The sequence below is a fragment of the Osmerus mordax genome, chromosome 2, assembly GCF_038355195.1.
Source record: "Osmerus mordax isolate fOsmMor3 chromosome 2, fOsmMor3.pri, whole genome shotgun sequence".
In the NCBI taxonomy this organism is placed as follows: domain Eukaryota; kingdom Metazoa; phylum Chordata; class Actinopteri; order Osmeriformes; family Osmeridae; genus Osmerus; species Osmerus mordax.
In genome coordinates this window covers 22,465,003-22,486,227 of record NC_090051.1, presented here as the reverse complement: position 1 = coordinate 22,486,227, position 21,225 = coordinate 22,465,003, and the positions used below count along the sequence as shown (strand labels likewise).

General features: G+C 46.2%; 2 protein-coding genes across 3 annotated transcripts in view; both read right to left on the bottom strand.

The window, feature by feature from the left end:
* The window catches only part of hecw2a (HECT, C2 and WW domain containing E3 ubiquitin protein ligase 2a), a 13,809-nt gene extending 13,334 nt beyond the window's left edge, over positions 1-475 (bottom strand). Inside the window, 1 exon segment of the mRNA XM_067261546.1 lies at positions 1-475. This exon segment is cut by the window's left edge and continues 229 nt beyond it. Within this exon segment, the coding sequence (XP_067117647.1) occupies positions 1-144 (144 nt within the window). The 5' untranslated portion in view covers positions 145-475.
* Positions 476-7,346: 6,871 nt separating this feature from the next.
* pgap1 (post-GPI attachment to proteins inositol deacylase 1) lies at positions 7,347-20,961 on the bottom strand. 2 transcript variants are annotated; one of them, XM_067260446.1, is made up of 26 exons: positions 20,790-20,961; positions 19,675-19,828; positions 17,885-18,060; positions 17,273-17,444; positions 16,974-17,134; positions 16,626-16,678; positions 16,452-16,518; positions 16,189-16,294; positions 15,631-15,689; positions 15,425-15,508; positions 15,247-15,296; positions 15,042-15,093; positions 14,780-14,857; positions 14,108-14,183; positions 13,919-13,992; positions 13,338-13,389; positions 13,159-13,225; positions 12,954-13,059; positions 12,667-12,705; positions 12,358-12,542; positions 11,891-12,115; positions 11,583-11,718; positions 11,396-11,446; positions 11,090-11,301; positions 10,731-10,835; positions 7,347-10,603 (listed from the first exon to the last, which is right to left on the bottom strand). In XM_067260446.1, the coding sequence occupies exons 1-26, from the start codon at positions 20,919-20,921 to the stop codon at positions 10,465-10,467; spliced, it is 2,811 nt and encodes a 936-aa protein (XP_067116547.1). In that variant the 5' UTR covers positions 20,922-20,961; the 3' UTR covers positions 7,347-10,464. The 2 variants fall into 2 exon arrangements, with proteins under 2 accessions (XP_067116547.1, XP_067116555.1); XM_067260454.1 differs by lacking the exon at positions 14,780-14,857.
* Between the last annotated feature and the right edge of the window lie 264 nt (positions 20,962-21,225).

The following is a 21,225-nucleotide window of genomic DNA, read 5'->3' as shown; positions in this document are numbered from 1 at the left end:
GCGCAGGTTGTCGGGGCTGAGGGTGTGTCTGAGGTGCGGGCTGCGTCGCCGCGGCGCCGACAGGTGTTCCCGCCCCACGGCGAGTGTGGGGGTGTTGTGCTGCCGCGTCCTGGGGAGGACGGCCGTGGCGAGGGAGGGGCGCATGGCGGCGGCGGGCGAGGGACCAAAACAGGAAGGAGGGGAGGGGCTAAAGTATGAGTTGGGGGAGGAGCCAAAGCAGGAGGGGAGGAGGGGCCAAAGCAGGAGGGGGGGAGGGGCCAAAGCTAGCTAAGTAGACAGGAAATGCTTGCCGCGGCTACAGAAGTCCCCAGACAGTGTCTGGGTAACCCTCAGCCTTGTTCGTCGTCAGGGAGATAATCTTCAGGGTTGTTGACCGCCGAGCCACAAAGACCTTATTGGAGGGACGGACCTTGTTGCACGTTCAAGGTTGAGGTTGCTAAGTGGTGCGTGGGATTATTCTGTCATGAGGTGAGTGACTCCTGTAAGACGGTGTGTAGCTCCTCCCTGCTTCCCTGAACAGGTCCTCCAGGCCCTGCCCTCCCGTCTCCGACCACACAGACAGGAACAGGTCCTCCAGGCCCTGCCCTCCCGTCTCCGACCACACAGACAGGAACAGGGACCGGAAAGCACTCAAAGATTTCAGAGACTTTTTCAATGCCGCAACAATGTGAGTCACTCTCGATTCTGCTCCTCCACTGAGGCGAGACCAGGAGGGCTAGAAGGGAAAGAGTGGAAAGAGGAGTGGAAAGAGGGGAAGGAGAGGGATGAAACAAAGACAACAATGTCAGTCCTAACGTCCAACATACACACAGACACAGTGAAATAGCGCTGCACTCAAGAGAGCCCTAAACAAGCATTTGTCTCAGAGCTGTCGGTGGTTCTGTCACCAGTACAAATAAGCCGGCCGCACCACTCTATTTACAGACCCAACCATTACAGCTCTGTGGTAGAGCATTTGAATGCAGAACAATAGGTTGCAAGTTCGGATCCCCCCCTGTATTGTACGTTGCTTCAAATAAAAGCATAAGCTGAATGAGTATGTTACACAACTTTATTAAAGTAGGAACTAATTCAGTTAAGTCGTGATGTGAACCATTATAGTCCCATTTTGTAAATAATACAGCTGTGACTCCACAATGAATGATTTTCTTTTTAGTCTCTGATGTGCCGTTTTAACATTAGATTAATGTAAAAATGTCTCTGGCTACATATTATGAGCGCATTAGCAATTATTTCCTGCACAATTCCACCACTGTGGGATCAGAGACTAATTTAATTGGAGTGAATTAAATGCAATATAATTGGGATGCTACAGGACTCTTTCTAATTTTTCCTCCATTTTTTCTCTTTCTTTCTTTCTTTCTTTCTTTCGTTCTCTGTTTATATATACATACTGTGACAACTCTGTCTGCCTTCCTCAATTCCTCTCTTCCTCCTCCCTCTTCCTCCCTCTTCCTCCCCCCTCCTCCTCCTCCTCCTCTCTGGCTCCAGTGTTATGGGAACTGTCAGAATGACTGGCCTAGAAAAGGGAAGTAAGACACAGCAGAGAGAGGCTTCCAGGAAGCTCTTAAATCACAGCAGGCTTTTCGGGAAATATCCAGAGAACAGGCCCTTCAGATCCTCAACTCCTGCCATTTTGTTTCTGTGTGCGTGTGGTGGTGGTGGGGAGACGTGAAACATAAAAATCAAAACGCAAAGCAGAGCTTATTCTATGTGCTGAGCATTAGAGTGTAGTCTAGTTTTTGGGATGCGGTTGGATATAAAGCAGGGTGACATTCATGGTTTTACCTTTTTTGGGCTGATCTAAGCTCACTTCTGTCATCCTTGGCTGTTGTGAATTATTCAAAATGTCCAAGCTGTCCTCTGAGGGCACAGCTGCAGCACTGCAGAACTGAGGTGCCATGCTTCCAGACACCAGCTGGTTCCTGTTCCAAAGCTATTTTGTGACATGGCCAAATGTATGCTGTGTGTGTCTGTGTGTGTGTCTGTGTGTGTGTGTGTGTGTGTGTGTGTCTGCGAGAGAGAGAGAAGATCGTTTGTGCTTCTGCACAACCCTTATTGAAACTAGAGCCGTTGCATCGGACATCAGGAAAGCCTGGATGTCCCTCAGTTTGCAAGACTACAACCGACCCACACACACACACACACATACACACTCATACACACACACACTCTCATATATTACCCATATACATTTGTGGGAGAAAGACAAATATACATAAACAGCTAGGGTTTACACAATCTAGAGACAGAACCATCTAGAGAGAGAACAATCTAGAGAGAGGATTGTTACATAACTGTTTGAGGTCCTGAAATTCCTTCTGCTTGTGTTGTTTTCCCTGACCATAGTGGGAGAGGTCTGGTCTGTGTCTGTCACACTGGGAGACAAAGGGATAAGCAATCTGTTCTCAACAACACAGGCAGGAACATGACCTTAGTTAGAGGTTACCAAAGCCTGGATCTAAAGTAATCTCTGATTGGTTACACAAAGGATTTAACTATATTGGTTTCCCGTCAAAGTATTAGGGTGTATCTGAGGGTAGGCCTATGGAGTACGAATATTAAAGTATAAAAACATCAAATATTAAAGTATCAGGTATTAAAGGAATTTGATTATTTGATTATTATTTCTAGGGGTTGTAAATAACAACGGCTGCTTATTCAGGCAGTTGAAAAGACAGATGGAAACTTTCTGGGCCTTGTTAGAATACTTTAAAAACAAAACAGATTCCTCTTGCGCTCTTTCTAGAAGACACTAATTTAAAGGGACATGATGTAGAGCCCTTCCTCTCTCCTGTCCAGTCACATTACACCAAGGACTACGTCAAAGAGGAGAACGGAGAATGTTTTGAAAATATGTTTCATGTGATTCCAAGCAAAATAGCAGCAAGTGAAGTTGTTTGTGTGTAAGATAGAAGATTGGATATTGCTATAGAGAACTTGTGATTTGTGCATTCTTACAAACTGTTTTTCTTGCCTAAAAAGTAGCAAAGTACTGTATATCTTTCTCCACCTACACCGGGGGTACAGCGAGATATCAAATATTCACTGACAAGTGTCCATCTGGCAGACATTTAGTCAATATCAGGCTGCCTGGTTGAGACTGAGCTTTTTGTCAACCTTGGGAGTCTATGGGAGGAAGGAGGAAGGAAGGTGGGGAAGGGAGGGAGGAGGAGGGAGGATGGTGGGGAAGGGAGGGAGGAGGAGAGAGGAGGAGGGAGAGAGGAGGGAGGAAGTTGGAGGGTGGAGGAGGGAGGGTTGAAAGGGAAGAGCACGTTCCCCTCTTGCCAAGAAAAAGAAGTGCTGAATCCTCAAGACGAAAGGCCCCGTATACAGCAACTCCTCTGCAGAACACACACACACACCTGTCTGTTATAATTGTCCGCGTGTCTAAGTGTGTCAGCAACAGTGATATGTTCATGTTGATTTTGTGTGATTACTTTGCTAACTGAGGAAGACATGTTGGCTTTGTTATTTAAAAACTCTTGTGTTCAGAATGTGCATCTGACTGTGTCAGTGTGCATGTGGAGGGGGTTGTCTAGTGGGGTGTGAAGCTGTAGTGATATCAGCAAAGGGGTTCCTTTCATTTCCACCAGCATGTGCGTGTGTGAGTACATGTGACCCGTATGTGTACGTGTGTGTGCATGTATATGTGAATGTGTGTATGCATGTGTGTGAGTGTGTTTGAGTGTAGATAAAGTGTGTGTGTGTGTGTGTAGGGACCCCTGTACCAGTGGAGGAGACTGCAGCACTACAGGCTGACAGAACGGGCACCTTGGGTAGCTGGCAGTCAGTCTGGCTCTGGGATCCCATTGTGCTTCACCAACACATTAAATACCCCAAGATACACACACACTCCTACACACAAACACACTACTCCAAACAAACTACTCCACACACACATTCTTACACACAAACGCACACACACTCATCCACACACACTCTTGCAAACACACACACACTACTCCAACCGCACGCACACACTTGTCTACATATACTCTCGAGACTAATACTATGCATGGTTCCTGACTCAAGTAAACAATAACTATTATATCCTAATCTACCGCCTTCAGCAGCAGAGACGAGCCTCCTCGGCTCCTCGGCAGGTGCATGCTGGGAGATATGGATTGGTTTCTTGTCTTAATTGTCTGATGAGACAAATCATCATAAATACACGTGTTTCCAGAATTTCCTTCCACTGGTGCACATACGTATAAACACACATCCTGTTCGCTGTTACTAACTGTAACATCAAGACAACACACATCCTTGAGGGTTTAGGTTGGTTGAGGGACAGTTCTATGGGCGTATGTGAAGCCCTCTGTGACATGCTTGCGTGTAAAAATGGCTATACAAATAAATTTGATTTGATCCTGTTTGCTATTACTAACCCTATCATCAAGAAAACACACATCCTGTTTGCTGTTACTAACCCTGACATCAAGACAACACACATACTGTACACGCTTCAGTAAACAAGCAATACTACAGATGGTGTTCCATGTCTACAGGAGATATGCAGATATGGGATTTTATAAGGAAATATGCACAAAGACTCCATAGTTTGGCACTGATAGAATCGATTTGAATTGCACTTGAATTGCACCACACCTTGGTGATTAATCAAATACCATATGAGCAGAGAATTTTTATTAGAATAATGATATTTATAGAATAATGATATATAATGAATTATGCTGCTCATGGATTCTTACCTATAAAAAACATGTGTGAGCTATGTCAGCATTGGAAGCTGAATATTAAAAAATCTGATGAAAATAGTTTTTAAAAACGAACTGTGAAGTATTCTAATATGATTTCTGAAGTGTTCGTAAGTGTCCAGTACATGATCAGAGCCATGCTTGAAGCCTTATCCAACAGCAGCCAGGCTGGCAACCTTCCAGAGCTCGAGTGAACCTGTGGCATAAATATCCTATCATGGCTCCTCGTGCGCTTTCATACAGGTGGTATATTTTTCAATTTGATGGTTTCCTGTGAGGTCAGCGCTGAAGAAAAGCGAGGCCCGCTAACAGACCGGGCTCACTGCTCAACAGACGGTTTCATCAGAGACTGCAGGCTGGTTGCCTCATTTTTATGTCATTGACGTTGAATTAATGAACTAAAAAGTCCATAACATCCACGGAAGCTCAATTTATTTTCACAAAGTTTAAGCATTTAACATCAATAACGATCAATTCCATACTCTGCTGCCAAGCCCAGCTCACCATGTCAGATCTATGCACCACTTTGGCATTCTGTAACAGCGTTTTTTACTTCATCAGTGCGACCTATTTGCGTGTAGATTGTAGCTTAACTTGTGCTGCCTTCGGGTCATTGTGGCCCACCTTTTGCACCACGACGGTGGGTCACAATGACCCGAAGGCATGCACAAGGGTTAATGAACATACACTCAATTAAGGTGAGAGGTACTAAACTGCTAGCCCACCTCATTAATATTCTCTTCTGATTCTCTCAGTCATAAGTATGTAGACCATCACGCACGCGGCTGAATCCTATGTGCCTCAATGAAAGAATGTGCTGCTGTCATAGCTCGCTATTAGGTTACTGTGGGAATTCCCTACGTCATTTTTTTCATGGCCATCTCCTTGACAAAAGAGGAAGCCGTTTAATCAATCAATTCAGTTTCAATACAAAGTGGTAAAACGCAGTACATTTCAGCCAAATGCTGGTTAGCAAAACAATGACAGATTTTAATTCCTATTGTCATCATTGTAGATGATGAACGTGTAAACGATGACATCCATCAGGGATTCGTTGGGTGGCATGACTTACCTTTGGCGCAGAGGTGCAACGGAGAGGAAAGGGGAGAAACTGCCTTTCTCCGCAGCTCTATGATTTATAGAGTTGATATTACGATGAATTTGTTGCTCGGACGGGCGGGGTACGGCTCTAGGGGCCCAGGTCTCCGGGATGAATATAGCTCAGGCTGGGTTTGAGTCACGTACCACGACGGTATCCCCTTCTCCGGTTGACAGCACCGCTGGCAAGAAATTGTCGTGTTGCAGGCTGGTCGGCCCGATTTATGAAACTCTGTGGTCGGCCTTCTTGAAATTAAGCAACAGCGTCTGGAACGCACTAACATTGTTTCCTCCACAGCTTGTGTTTTACTTATCTCACGCGAGTCCCCATCTTTTTCTCTGTATCGCAATGCGCTTTCGGTCCCGGCCGATCACGTCCTCGCGTCCATCCATAAATACCGCTGCCAGCAGACGCTCCGAAGCGAATATCCTGTCCTGCAAGAAAATGCAGGTCTCGAGACAAACCTATGCAGCGTAAGATGGCGTAGACTATTTAATTAACGAGGCTGGATAGATGGGGGGGGCTTTGACAGGGGTCATTATGAAGTTATGCATAATGCCTAATGCTTGAGCCGTGCCTCCCGTGTTGATGTGGTGTATTGGTGTGAGAACAGTGAAGTGGGCGTTGACTTAAAGGGGATAGACCAGTCCAGATGCGTGTGTTGTGTGCATGCATGTGCAACAACTGATAACACACCATTAACATCTGACATTTTACTATAGACATACGGCGTTAACTGATCTCTCTTCGGTTCATTTAGTTTCAACGTGTCCCAAATCAATACAATCACATTGCTTCAAATGGATTTCTATGAAATGACACGCCTACATTTATTATACTATAATAATCTAGGTATATTTGCATGCATAGACACACAATTCTACATGTCACTTGAAACAGAGTGCGTGATGCGGTTACAGAGAAGAGCACTACTGTCCACAGTGTCGCAGAGGTTTGGTGATAAAACATGAAAAGAGCCCCTTAGCGACCAGGACAGTTCGGAGCCTCGAGCCCTTCATTCAAACTGAGCTTGACATCTAGACCATGGGAACCCCAGCTTTCAAGAGAGAATTAATATATACATAATATATATATATATATTAATTTTTGTACTACGCGGTAGTAAAAGGTAGGCATTGCGCCTCCGTTCACCTCAGTCTGAGGTGAGATCGTGTTCCTCTCTCCTGAGTGGGCAATAGGCAAGGTCAAGGAACTTGCATCACAACAATATTGCCCGTCGCTGGCAGTGCTCTGTGCGCGTGCTTTTACGTTATATTAAATGAGTAATTTGATAGACCTTCAGTTATCAAGGACTACAGCATACAAATATTAAAAAATAAAAATGTAAATGGCCTGTGAGAACCTTTTAAAACGTGTTACTCAAAAGTGCATTCCTCAGAAAATAATTTTACAGTAACAATTGTGTGGTTCATGAATGTGGGGTTTGAATGGAAAGTTTGTTGCACTGGACACATCTTCATCTAGTGTCGAAGTTTTTGTTAAATAAATGCAGTCTGTCGATGCGTCTCCCAATTTTATTTGAACAGCAATAATGCTTACAAATTCCACAACATCCCATGTATCATAACAATTGATTTAAAAATGTGAAAAATATAAAAACAACAAAACTTTTTTTTCTTATGACAATGCTTAAACCTGAGAATTGGGTATGCCAAAGTCTATCCATTGTACACCACCCAAAACAACAACAAAATATCCCTTAGACAATGTCCAATCTGGTTTCAATTTCAGTAAAATGCCCAGCTAACCAATCTGCTTCAGCAAGGTCTTGAAGAACGGTCTCTTTTAGGATCAGCTATTGACAAGGTTATAGAGAAATCACTCTAGGAACAAACGATGCGAGACCGAATTATTAGCCTAACTACACGATGCAGTGTTTACATAGTCACGCTACAGCTAATTCGACACTCACTTCCACAATTAACAGCTTTTACTCACAAACTGCCCATGTAAAAGCATGACAACGTTGTTCACTGTGTCAAAGGTGTCATAAGGAATCAATACAGTATGCCAGGCATAAAGTGAGTCCCTCATGGTTTTTATTTGTGTTATGACTGCAGTCATCTCTTGTGCAAGTCTGGAAATCCATACAATTAACTAAGGACTCTGGTTGTCTCACGGTTTCAAATACAACATCAGCCACTGCAATGAAACTGATATTCACGCCTACTTACATCTGACACTTTTTATGTACAACATAAAAGATTCCTTCGGATTTCAAGGCAGCTCGCAAATGAATCATTAACAGTTAAATAACATTACCATGGGTCTTCTCTTTACTAGCAGAACAGCATAATATTGGCTAAATTCTGTATATATTGAGGAACCATGGAGATGCTGATCAGCTGATTCTCAAGTCAGCTGCAGACCGTTTGGTCGAAGGTCCACCAAAGCAGGTTAGACGTCAGAAGACACTGAAACACGTCTTGATTTAAGTCCTGTCACAGTTGCTACAAGGAAATCTCCTGTCAGATATCCTTGTAGCAACTGTCTGTGTTGAATAACAGTTCCCATCATAACATACGTGAGCATAATTCACCAGTAGGTCAGGGACATTTTCAGAGCTTGTGTCAGAACGAGAGCTTCCTTATCGACTTGACTGAGGATACGATACTCTCCATCTGCTTGAGAAGTTACGGCACGGTCACAGTGAACACCAATAAAAAAAAACACAATCATGTTCATAGAAAACACTGTCATTTCTACTACTTTCACCACAAGATATAGCTATCTGTTCACGTTTGGAATGAGAAAAGAGTGCGTTTTAAAAGCACTAAAATAGTACCCTATATAGAGACTGTACACACAAAAGCGTCGATAACGCAACATCTTCTCTACACTCAAACACATAGTATATACCTGTACACACAGACGCAGGTACATTCACAGTGCATGTGACGCGGGTGTCACTGTGGAGGGAGCGTGTGTGTGGTTTTGGTCCCAGGAGCGGACAGGAGTATAGAAAGGTTTTCATTCTTAGCCTGTTGTGTTAACATCTCTGTCGATAGTAGTGATACTTGAAAAGAAGTGTTGGTTGCAGCTGCCAGCACACATACGTTAACAGAACACCATGTTTATAATATCATGTCAAAAGGCAAAAAAGTGGTCCATTACTGCTGTGGTGTTACTGAAACACAACTGACATCTGTGAAATTCCCCCGAACTCTTAAAGCTGCCTTTCGCAGCCCTGGTCCTCATATGCATGTTCTACATGTTTCCTTCTTCCAACACACCTGATTCAAAATGAAAGGATCGCTACCAAGTTACCTATGAGCTTGATAAAGACCCATTCATTTAAATCAGGTGTGTTGGAGCAGGGAAACATCTAGAACATGTAGGACCAGGGATTATAAAGGCTGTCTTAGAACCTTCTCGTAACTTTCAGGTGGGCTTGCTCAGGTTGTAGCCTGCTGCAGTAAACAGCAGAGGCTACATCAGTTTGTCAGAGGTGTCCGGCCAGGTGTGTTGACAGAGGAGGGGGCTTATCGGCAGAAAGGCACTGGGTGTTCTGACCAACAGATATCAACCGAGAGCTGAAGAACAGACGCTGGTGAGTGTCAAAGTGTAGACACATCAACAAACTAAAGTTTTGGCAACCCAAAAAAAGAAACCAACAAAAATCTCAAAACGCACAGCAGTTAAACAGCAACAGGCGTTCTGGCCATGGTGTGCCAGTGGCAGTGATATGACACCATCTTTGCTTCAGCGTTTTACAAGTTTAAAAGACGTTCACCATATTTCAATTATATCTCCCAGCACGAGCGGATCCATCTTGAATTCCGAGGCTAAACAGTTGATAGTTAAGGACAATTTTAACCAATAATACATTTTAAAAACCTTATTACTCAAACTTGCCAGACTCCCCTTAATGAAAATGTATGAACAATGTAAGCCATTATTATGTATTTATGCTCTAAAGTACATAAACAACCAGATTTGCAACTTGACTATAATGAAAGTCAATTAATAATAATACGATGATTTGTCATCTACGTACCTGGGCCAGCGAAAATCCTGTTACATTCAAATGAACCTAATTCCTGTAGCTGTGGTGGTTGCTGAGGTGGAGGACGGGTGTTGAGCAGGGGGGGGTTAAGGCTCAGAGCTTCACAGCTCTACAGGTGAGGACAGCATGGTGCTGAGTAGCAGCCCAGGTGAGCAGGGCCCTCGACAGGTAAGGTAGAGGGATGACAATGGCCGTCCATTCATCCATCCATCCATCCGTCCATCTTCAAGACACACACCCTCGAGATCACAAACATACCATACCAAATGCCCACAGTAGTGTATTTGTATTGAAACCACATCAGTAACACCCAGGTTGTAATCTCTGGTTCCTCCTCAGGTGATCCAGAGTGGAGCTGTAGGGTAAATCACACAAATTCTAAAGAAGCATCAAAGACTACCAGCTGATTACATCCTCTCCAGACAGACCTATGGTGCCCACGTGGCACAGAACCAGACCCTACAGCTGACAGTGTAAACCTTTCTGGAGGTCTGAGTGGACTGGACAGCTGGAAGGATGGGCATTTCAACCAGCCAGTGGATGAACCATCGTCTGTGCGCGTTAGATCTCCCAAACCAAGCTGGTCGTAGCCCACAGCCGGCTCTCTGTGACATGCATCACACAAAACAGGACATGGCAAGCAGGGGCAGGGCGGCCGACAGGAAGTAGGTCACACGGTATAGATGGAGCGGTGAGAAGGTCACCATGGCGATTGAGATGGGCAGCAGGAAGTATGACGTCAGAGGCAGGAGTTTACTTGAACACACAAGGATATATAGATTAGATTAAACATGAGACATTCATTAACAGGTGTGAAAAGAGATGGAACAGCTATGAAGAGCATAGCTCAGGCAGTGAGGCCTGGGTGGGTGTGTGTGTGTACCTGTTGCTGAGCTTCACAACATCACAGTTGACCAGCAGCACATTGGCGATGAGGAGAGGCACAGTGTGAGGCCAGCAGGGGTCAGGATCTAGCTGAGTGGAATACCTGCAGACACACACACACACACACACACACACACACACGTAAACGTCATGAGTATAAAGTGATGAGGACACCAATGCTGCCAAGACCCTGAAAAGCAAACAGCTGCTTCTTTCTACGTGCAAAATTCATGAAGTTTTAACTTAGCAGATGCTTGAGCAGTGTTTAGTGGACCACTGATATGAGTCTTTGGACAGCTCTCCCGTCTCGCTAAATGAAAGAAGTGTGACTGCAGCCGTGTGTGGGGCAGCTGGTACCTCAGGCTGCGTGCCCAGTGCAGGAGCGAGGGAGCGCTCAGCATCAGCGGCACGGTAAACAGAGCCGACAGGCTGAGGTGGAGCTGCAGGTCGGACCTCACGCCCTGCAGTACACACTCCGACAGCAGGGGGGCGCCGTTGCACTCCTTCGGCGTGGCGTGCGGCTTGACGTCCGTGCTGCCGTTCTCCTGCTCCCTCTGCTTCTGTGGTGCCTGAGAAGAGAGGCGTGGATGTTGAAGATCGCTTATAGAAGGATTCAAATATCCAACACGTGTTTTGGATAATCCGAACGTTTTTGAAACTTACCAGGTTAAGCATGTGACTCAACGACCTCTCTGTCATTTGAAGTTTTAGCACCTGGAGAGAAACACCACAGAAGAAGACACCCATTCAAGACTACCCAAGAAAGGCTGATGCCTGAACACTAGATCAGTATTGAGCCTGGGTTGAGTTCTGGTTCCATAGGCGACAGCTTAAGCCAACTCAGACTCACTCTATAGAGGTGAAGCAGGAAGCTGGCAGTGATTGACAGGGCTCCACAGGAAGTCCCACCCAGGACACTGAGAGACAGGATGAGGAGGAGCTGGGTGCGAAGACGCAGGGTGCCACAGTCTTGAGAGACAGAGGGTCTAAAAAAAAAAACACACACACACGCACATATTACTATCCTAGTGAGGATTGACAATTCACTCCTATTCAAAATCATGTATTCCCTAACCCTTAACCTCAATCCTTAACCGCAGACTGAAACTATTAGATCAAGCGACCTGATTCCAGTCCCTGTATCCCCTGAGGGCTTACCTGTGCAGGGGAGCCAGCAGCAAAGACAGGAGGTGGATGGAGAGCCGGAGGACTGTGCTGCCCCAGAATGCAACAGCAGCTCCCAGCACGTACAGCAGGGGGGCCAGGAGGCGGGGCCATTCATCGGGCGGGGCCGTGTGGGAGGAACCATCAGGGGAGGTGGAGGGGAGCGCGTCCACAGGGGGGAGACAGAGAGCCGACCAGCCCTCCTGGAACCAGCTTTGTCTGGGATGGACACGGGAAATATATTTAGATAATGATTTGAGTTTAATATGATCAGGAGTATAGTAAGTTGTGCTACAACAGGATCGTGGTTACCACACCACAGAAAATTACAAAAGGACAAAGTCGACGCTTCCGGACCAAACACAATTAGACGTTCAAACACCCAGACTTGGATATCTTTTCAACGTCTTGATATTTTCATCCCGTTTTAATATGGTTTGTTCCAACGTTCCTGTTCCTACCTGAGCAGCAGCAGCAGCAGGTAGATGGGCAGGTCTACTTTGTGGGGCTGCAGGCCTCCTTCCACAGCCTGGCTCATCTCCAGAGAGCCCCCCGTCCTTATGATGGAGGACAGCTGCCCCCTGCAGGCCAGGAGGAGCGCTACAGCCGTGTACACAGGCAGCACCTGGCCACACACCCTCAGCACCTGGAGGGGGGGAAGGGAGGGGGGAGATGCTCACATGCTCAGGAGAAGCAGCATCCTCGAACATGAAATCCTGTGTATTCCTGTACGATTGGAATGGAGAAAAGGGTGGGTTTTGGGATGTTACCTGTCCGAGCACCCTGGGAAATGAAGTCCTCACTGACACCTGTAGATGACATACAAGAGTTACAGTAGAGACCAACCAAAATATCATCAAGTAAAACATAGTGGTTCTTGAGCATAAACATACCGAATGCTCCGTCTATATCTTTCCCTTTTGCACTCAAACTTTATTTTCAGACACTCTTTGTGGCATTAACTTCAAAACAAGTCATAATGTAATGTTAAGCCACCATGTGGTCACTGTAAAGTCGGCTGTAAAGTGCTCCTCTCACACCAAGCGTGCTGTCGTACCTTGTACTGGCAGTTGGGGGCAGTGTGGAGCTGCAGGAGGACACCTGAGGTGTTGTCAGGGCGACTGGTGTGGAGCATGGCTGATAGCTCTGTTACCGAGGGAACGCTGAGAAGTGGATGGAACACAATTAGTGAAATATCCAAACTAAAGAGACATAAACAACACTAGTCTTTAATTCAAACAGCTGAGACAGTGACTCATTACCTGGAAGTGGTGAGTGAGTCCTCCCTAAACCAGGGCACCTTCATCCTGTATACGTTAGGCAGCCTGTCTGTATGGTTACGAAATAACACCCAATGAATTTATACTATCTGTCTGGTACCAGTTATTTACCGCTTTCCGTGGACTCAAAAAAAAATTCAAAGGGAGACACAAAAGTTTACCTTTGGCGACCTTGCAGTGGCTCACAACGTTGATTCTAAAGGCCTGATAGACCTGTGGACATGCAGAGTCATGTTATGGAGTTGAATTGAGGTAGACAGAGAGAAAGACAAAAGATGGATACTGAACAGAAGGGATGCTCATAATTAACCATGTAGTCGTTACCCAACAATACGAATGTTTACCGATTAGGAGTATTGGTTAAGTAGCGACAAATCTAGCGACTTTCTGCTACTTTGGCGATCTCTGTTTTCGTTGTTAACAGCAGCAAAATAACGAGCTATAAATGTACTTCCATGTTGTTATAGGTGCCAATCATGTAGGTCAGCGCTCTAGGATTCTATGCATTATCGTTTTGTTAATATGTTTTTGTTTTGTTATTTATGCTGTTATTTAAATATCAATCCCTTATGGGGAAAAAAGGAAGTAATAAATAACAACTATACAAAAGTTAAGGGGTCACAGAAACTCGTCAAAACATTTTATATTGTCCTTAACGAGCGTCGAATATTGGCCTGTATTTTTATCCAAAATGAGCATACCTATTGAACAGTATAACTACAGTAGGTAAGTAAAACAATACCTGGTGAAAGTGCTTCAGCTCTATTATGTGGAGAAGTCCAGAGGAGTTGACAGTGGCATCGCTAGCAGTCATACCTGGACAGGGGTGAGGAGCAGGTTAGCGTTCCTGATAGGAGGACAGCCAGGTGGTTCTAACCTGCCGAGGACGGATGCCGCGACCTGGCGTGCGTGAGGAGACGAGCCGACTCACCGAAGGAGAGAACGTGCGGCACGGACACAGATATGGTCTGAGACTCCTCTCGCTGCCACTCACACTCCACCGTGAACTGAGAGGAGAGAGAAGGGACGAGAGAGGAGAGATGGACGAGAGAGGAGAGAGAAGGGAGGAGAGAGGAGAGAGGGACGAGAGAGGAGAGAGAAGGGAGGAGAGAGGAGAGAGGGACGAGAGGAGAGAGGAGAGAGGGACGAGAGAGGAGAGAGGGACGAGAGAGGAGAGAGGGACGAGAGAGGAGAGAGAAGGAGGGAGGAGAGGAGAGAGAAGGGACGAGAGAGGAGAGAGGGACGAGAGACGAGAGAGAAGGAGGGAGGAGAGAGGAGAGAGGGTGGAGAGAGGAGAGAGAAGGAGGGGGGAGAGAGAAGGAGGGAGGAGAGAGGAGAGAGGGAGGAGCGAGAAGGAGGGGGGAGAGAGAAGGAGGGGGGAGAGAGAAGGAGGGAGGAGAGACGGACGAGAAAGGAGAGAGGGAGGAGAGAGGAGAGGGAGGAGAGGCCTTTATGAGCTGTGAGATGGCAGGTGTGTTCAGTATGGTAGAAAGGGCTGAAGCTTAAGTGTCAAATAGAGACATCTCTGTTAGGAAGCATGACACAAAAAAACATTTTTATGTCATGCTACGAGGTATTGACCGTAAGTTCAGGTGAAACACACCTGCTTGCCGTTGAGGTTGGAGGCCCCTACGACCAGATGAGAGACTGCAGACATATCTCTGAGCCTCAGGATCAGAACCTGCAGGAGGGAGAGCAGCTGTGTGACTGGGTCTGACCACGCTGGCACGGCCAGCCTTTCCCACGGGCTGCATCAGGAACGTGACTCCATAAGGGAGACTGTGTGTAGCATGACGACCTGGGTATCAGACCAGGGTGTTTGATAAGGGGGGGAGGTGTGACTCAGGAGGTTGGGAGAGGTTTACCTTGTAGGCTGGTAGAAGTTCAGTCCCTGAAGACAGATCTACCGCTTGAACACTGAGAGTAGAGAAGACAGAGAATCACGAGACAGAGAGGGCAGGAGAGGAGGAGAGAGAGGGGGGGGTTGAAAAAAGTGAGAAAGTGGTATAAGGAACTGTCAAGAAAGTGTTATGAAGTGGAAGGATGGATGACAGGACGGTAGTGACTCACCACATAGATCCATTCCTCTGAGTGCAACCGTAAACCCAGCTGGTCATTTCCTGTTGGATGGAAACATGGTAATTGTAGTTATTTTCTTGATCACCAGTACCTCTGACCACAAACTGTTCTTTGCCACTAGCTTGCTTGAATATCTTTTAAGTAAGACTAAAGTATTCCATCCTCTCACCAGGCTTGTGCTCCGGCAGTAGAAGTGACTGTAGGCTTTCCTGCGACTGGACAACGCAAACAGGAAATACTTGACTTGGCCTTCCTGTCGTGGACACCAAAGTATGTGTTTCAATACAGATGCCGTTTAAAGACAATTAGAGCACACATTTAAACAGGCTGCTACCTGGACAAGCAGAGTGTAACAAACTCGTGGCGTGTGGTTACCTTCGGGGCGGTATAAGCCAGGCGAAGTGTGTTCACCTCGCTCCAAACATCAGGAGAACCTGGAGAGAAGGAAGAGGAAAGGAGAGAAGTAAGAAGAAGAGGAGGAGGAAGAGGGAGTCAGGTGGCTGAGCGGTGAGGGAATCGGGCTAGTAATCCGAAGGTTGCCAGTTCGATTCCCGGTCATGCAAACTGACGTTGTGTCCTTGGGCAAGGCACTTCACCCTACTTGCCTCGGGGGAATGTCCCTGTACTTACTGTAAGTCGCTCTGGATAAGAGCGTCTGCTAAATGACTAAATGTAAATGTAAATGTAAGATTCATCAGAGCTCCTCAAAGAAAAGTGACATGCAACCTCAGCCACGCACGCACGCACGCACGCACACACACACACACACACACACACACACACACACACACACACACACACACACACACACACACACACACACACACACACACACACACACACACACACACACACACACACACACACACACACACACACACACACACACACACACACACACACACACACACACACACACACACACACACACACCTGAGAAGGAGAAGGGGGCCTCTTGTGGTTCATTAAGCATGTGGACAGGATGTCTGATGAAGTGATGGTTCAGAACAGCCATTCTCCTCTCTGGATCCTCTGAAAACTTAGAGACACATACAGCCACAGTCATCCCCCCACAATACTGCTAGGGTGATGAGGCTTTCACCTTTTATGAGTTGTCACATCTACAATAAGGGGAAAGAAAGAGATGGAACTGAAAATCCACTTGAACGGGGTAATGGAAGGTTTCAGTCATTCACCTGTCCTGACTGGGGGTCGATGAGGTCAAATAACGCTCTCACAGAAGCCAGGACCAGCTCTTTGCACCTGCAACACAAACAGGAAGCCCGCCGTATACAACACAGGTGATGAGCACCGTCTGTCAGTCTGAGGTCTGGTGATGAAACGCTGTGAAGGGGAACATGGATGCTCACCACACGATGGACAGGTGGTCTGTAGACACCCAGGTCCTGGGGACGGCTGTGACCTTCACAGACAGACAGACAGACAGAGACAATAAAATGAAGAAGAAAAAGACAAGCATTTAGTCATTTATTTTTAGCAGACGCTCTTATCCAGAGCGACTTACAGTAAGTACAAGCACAGGGAATAAGCTCAACAGTGCTAGAGGTTGCCATGACTACACACAATTGCCTAAGACTACAATACATTATTCTAAAATGTTTTTATACAAAACCTTTTTATCATTTGATAGTACCATCAAAGTTTGGTATGCCAGAAAATCAAGGTTTCAGGGATGGTATTCAGTAAATGCCTCTTACCACCAGAGACAGCTTGCTGGGGTCATCTGTGACACACGGCAGGGCCGTCAGACCTGAGCGCACCTGGTAGTCACGGTAACCGCCCCCGATGGAAAGCACCGTCACGTTACGCAAGTCGTCCCCCCGATCCACCCACCTCTGTCTGACGGCAGAGTAGAACTCTGTACGGAGACAGACGGGACCGCAAGTGAACGACGGCATCATCTTCTGATGTGTGTTCACCCACAGCGTACCTGTGTGTGTGTGTGTGTGTGTGTGTGTGTGTGTGTGTGTGTGTTGGACAGCGCCACAGGCCGTACCCAGCAGCTGTGTGTCGAGGGAGAGTGGGGGAGCCTGGTGGGGCGAGGCCAGGGTGAGGATGAGGCTGACCAGGGCAGGGCTGAAGCGGGGCAGGGTGAACAGGGCCCGGGCCACCACCCCGCCCATGGAGTGGCCCACCAGCACCACGCTGTGGGGGGGCGCTTCACGGTGCTGCCAGGGAGAAAGGAAACTGGTTAGAGGTTCAGCTTATGCTCATATACGAAGCTTAACCTGGAGGATCTGAGTTGGGGTTTTTATATTATTTATTTTGAATGTTTTTATTAGGAAAACTTTACTAAATGTAATTTCATGGTTATGTAAAAAAAAAAAAGGGGTTATAATTTTGTTTTCAACTATTTTAATTATCAAAAAAATAACACACATATATATATATAAAAACAGTGCTTCATGTTAAAAAGTAAAACATTTATTTCAAGTTAACTTTGTGCATCGTGTGAATCGGGTGTTTCGATTAATGGTAAACTTTCCAAAGAAAATATATATTTTTATATTTAACATTATTATTATTTAAATTTAGAATTAATCTTTATTGGGTTAGGGAGAAAAAAATACATCCCAGAGCAACCTATTCCCTTGATTTGACCCCTGACCTTGTAGAGCCGCAGGATGGCCTTGATGCTCTCGTGCAGGAAGAGAGTCTGTCTTCTCAGGCTGCCTCCGTACAGCGCTACCAGCTCCTCGTTGAAGTCCACGGTGAACACGTTGAGATGCAGGCCGCCCTCCAGGGCCTCTGCCTTCCTCAGGGCCACGGAGCCCAGCGAGCGAGCTGCGGGAGCGGGGAGACAAGCCAGGGATCACTGGACGAGTTCCAGGTCACACCGCTGTACAAATGTACATTTTACTCATTTAGCAGGCGCCTTCGTCCAAATCGACGTACAAATGGCGAATGAGATGCTAATGATACATGGGCTCACATTGATGCAGGTCAATTTGAGGATTGGGGTATTTGCTGGTATAGATATAGAATTGAGGTATTCGCTGGTTTAGATATAGGCTGAAAGGTTTGTGAGAGGGACATTACATTCCTGTTCACAAATCAAGTCTAAAAATAGAGTTACTATTATGGGTTCCCACCAAAATACTGACACAGTTACAATTATACCTTCAATAAACCCTTAAGGTCATCTTAGGTAAATCTTTATCTTAAGTCAACACTGATTCTCGATCCATCTGCTTGCTGAACGGTGCCATTCTGTCCAGCTTATGGATTATAGTTGACTCATGGATATAAACACAAGTCAACTTCAGGGATAGGTTAGCAAAGGGAGATTATCAGATTAGCTATGGAGGGCAGTGCATTGGTCAGATAAGAATCAACTGACAGTAATGACAGGAAGCCTAGCCCACGATGCCTGCTAGCCTCAACCTCCAGTTTCTTGGCCTTAAGAAGCTACCATAAACAATATGTGGATAGTCTAAGCAAGTCAATGTATTATCTTGGCGAGACACTGTGAATCTAAGATGATGTCAATATACATTTTTCGGTTGCTGTTGAAAAACTCAAAAACAGTTTTTCTATGAGGTACGAAGTGGTTGTGTAAAAAAAAAAAAAAGAAATGCTAAAAAGATTTGTCTAACAGAATTCATGTGGCAAGGAAAATTAAGCATTGCAAAAAAGAGTGTGTGTGCGTGTGTGTTTGTGTATTTCAGCATGTGTGTGTGAACAGTATGTGAGAACACAGTGGGTGTTTTCCTCCCACGCACGGCCCCTCGCTCGCTAAACCAAACCAGCAGAGGACAGAACAGGAATGAAGTGGGCATTATACTTTTATCAGACACGCAAATACCACCTCGCAGCTCGCATACTGTAAGCCGTCTGACTGAACCAGATCTGGGTTTTGATCCAGGTTGGTCCTGAGCCAGGAGACCCAGCACAGCAGATGTGCTGACCTGTGTGTTCCACAGCCAGTCTGTTGCTAAGGCAGCCAGCTGGGCCCAGGAGCCTAGTGTCAGTCCAACAGCAACAGACACAATGGCTCGCTAATGTCATGTATTCATTTAGCAGATGCTTTTATCCAAAGCATAAGTGTGACAGCCCGCTGTTGTGTGTGTGTGTTCTCCTTCTGTTCTCCATACAGGTGCAGTTGGATGGCTGGGACATTGAGGGGCAAAAGGGGGGGGGTTCGAACCTGCGACCTCTGGATTTGCAATCAAATACTCCACTGAGCTTTAACCATCCTGACTGACCCTCGTCTGACTTACTAAATGTACAGCTGACCAGCGTTCAGGCCAGGACCCGGGCCAGGACCCGGGCCAGGACCCGGGCCAGGACCCGGGCCAGGACCCGGGCCAGGACCCGGGCCAGGACCCGGGCCAGGACCCGGGCCAGGACCCGGGCCAGGACCCAGGTGTGTAAGCTGTGTGAGTTATTAGGACCCACCTTGTTTGTAGCTGCCTGCGTTGCCAGGGAGGAAGAGCACGGGGGTGCCGCTGAGCTTCAGTGTGTGTGTCTCCTGAGCGTACTGGCCCTCGCCATACAGGTACAGCCCGTAGGCAGGGTACAGCCTGGACACGCGCCGCGGCAGGAGCACCCGCTGAGCACACACAAACACACACCCACAGAGAAAACACACACACCCACAGAGAAAACACACACACATAGAAGCACAAGCACACACACAAACAGAAACACACACAAACCCACAGAGAAAACACACACATAGAAGCACAAGCACACACACATAAACAGAAACACACACAAACCCACAGAAAAAACACACACAAACACATAGAAGCACAAGCACACACACAACATAGTTCATTAAAAACCATAATGCATCGATGCAGTTGCCTACATCTTGACACACTGAGGTGTGACACTGACACAAACATCCATAAGATACAACTGAGACACATTTCTGGGCTGATGAACACAACTTCATACTGTGCAATCATGCGGAAATATCTTTTCAACGCTGGATGTGCAACAGAAACGATTAATTCAACTTGGACGCTTGTAGGGTTAGTTGATCAGATTGACACAGTAATTTGGTAATCACCTAATCATGGATCAACAGCTTTCTCCCTTACACAAGGTGTGATAATGTCACAAGCGCTGTCCTAGTAACAAAATGATCACAACACCACCTACACACTCAGCATACATTAGCCTACATGGGCTTCCGTCATCTCTCTTCTGGAAAACCTAATTCCAAAGTGATATTAAAAACGGAGGTTGTGCATGACACAACCCTATAAATGGTAAACAAGGAAGTGCCTTGAAGATTCCGTGCATCGTGGTGTCAGTGAAAAGGGCATAAAGCGGCGCTTAACAGGTGCTAACAGGTGAAACATTCCGACCGACCCACCGAACGACTAATATACCAATTTGTGAATGTATCTATAAGGGTAGCCCAACATCTTAACGAATGTCATTGAAGATAAAGACAGCTCCTGCATAGGCGACAATTCAGCTCAAACGTCTAAAGTCTAATCTACAGTAAGCTAATCAAAACGAGGTGCGTGGAACCGAGTTTCTACATTACCAATACTCACCCGGTACTCCGGGTACTCGAACATATAGGTCATGCTACACCTATTTTCTTCGAATCCCGACAATAATTCTCGCAGGCCCATCGCCAGAAGCCCTAACGCACAAGCGTAAAAGGCCACAGCGACAACTCTCATGTCTGTTGTAGTTTTGCTTTTGTCTATTTACAAGCGTAGTCCTCCCATGTCTTGATTTCTGCCAAAGCAACCCATCTCCGTGTCTGACACAATCTGGGAAACACACAGTACTGCCGCTTCCCATCTGTGTAGAAAACACTTGATTGATAGGTCCCTCAACCAATAACAGAAGACATCTGTGAAATACGGACCAATCAGCATTTAGAGTGAATGTAAAACAGTAAATGCATGATGATGTCATCGTTCTCTTTCTGTCAATGAAGGCGTTGTCCAGGGAGACCCTACAGAAGTAAAAACACAGGTG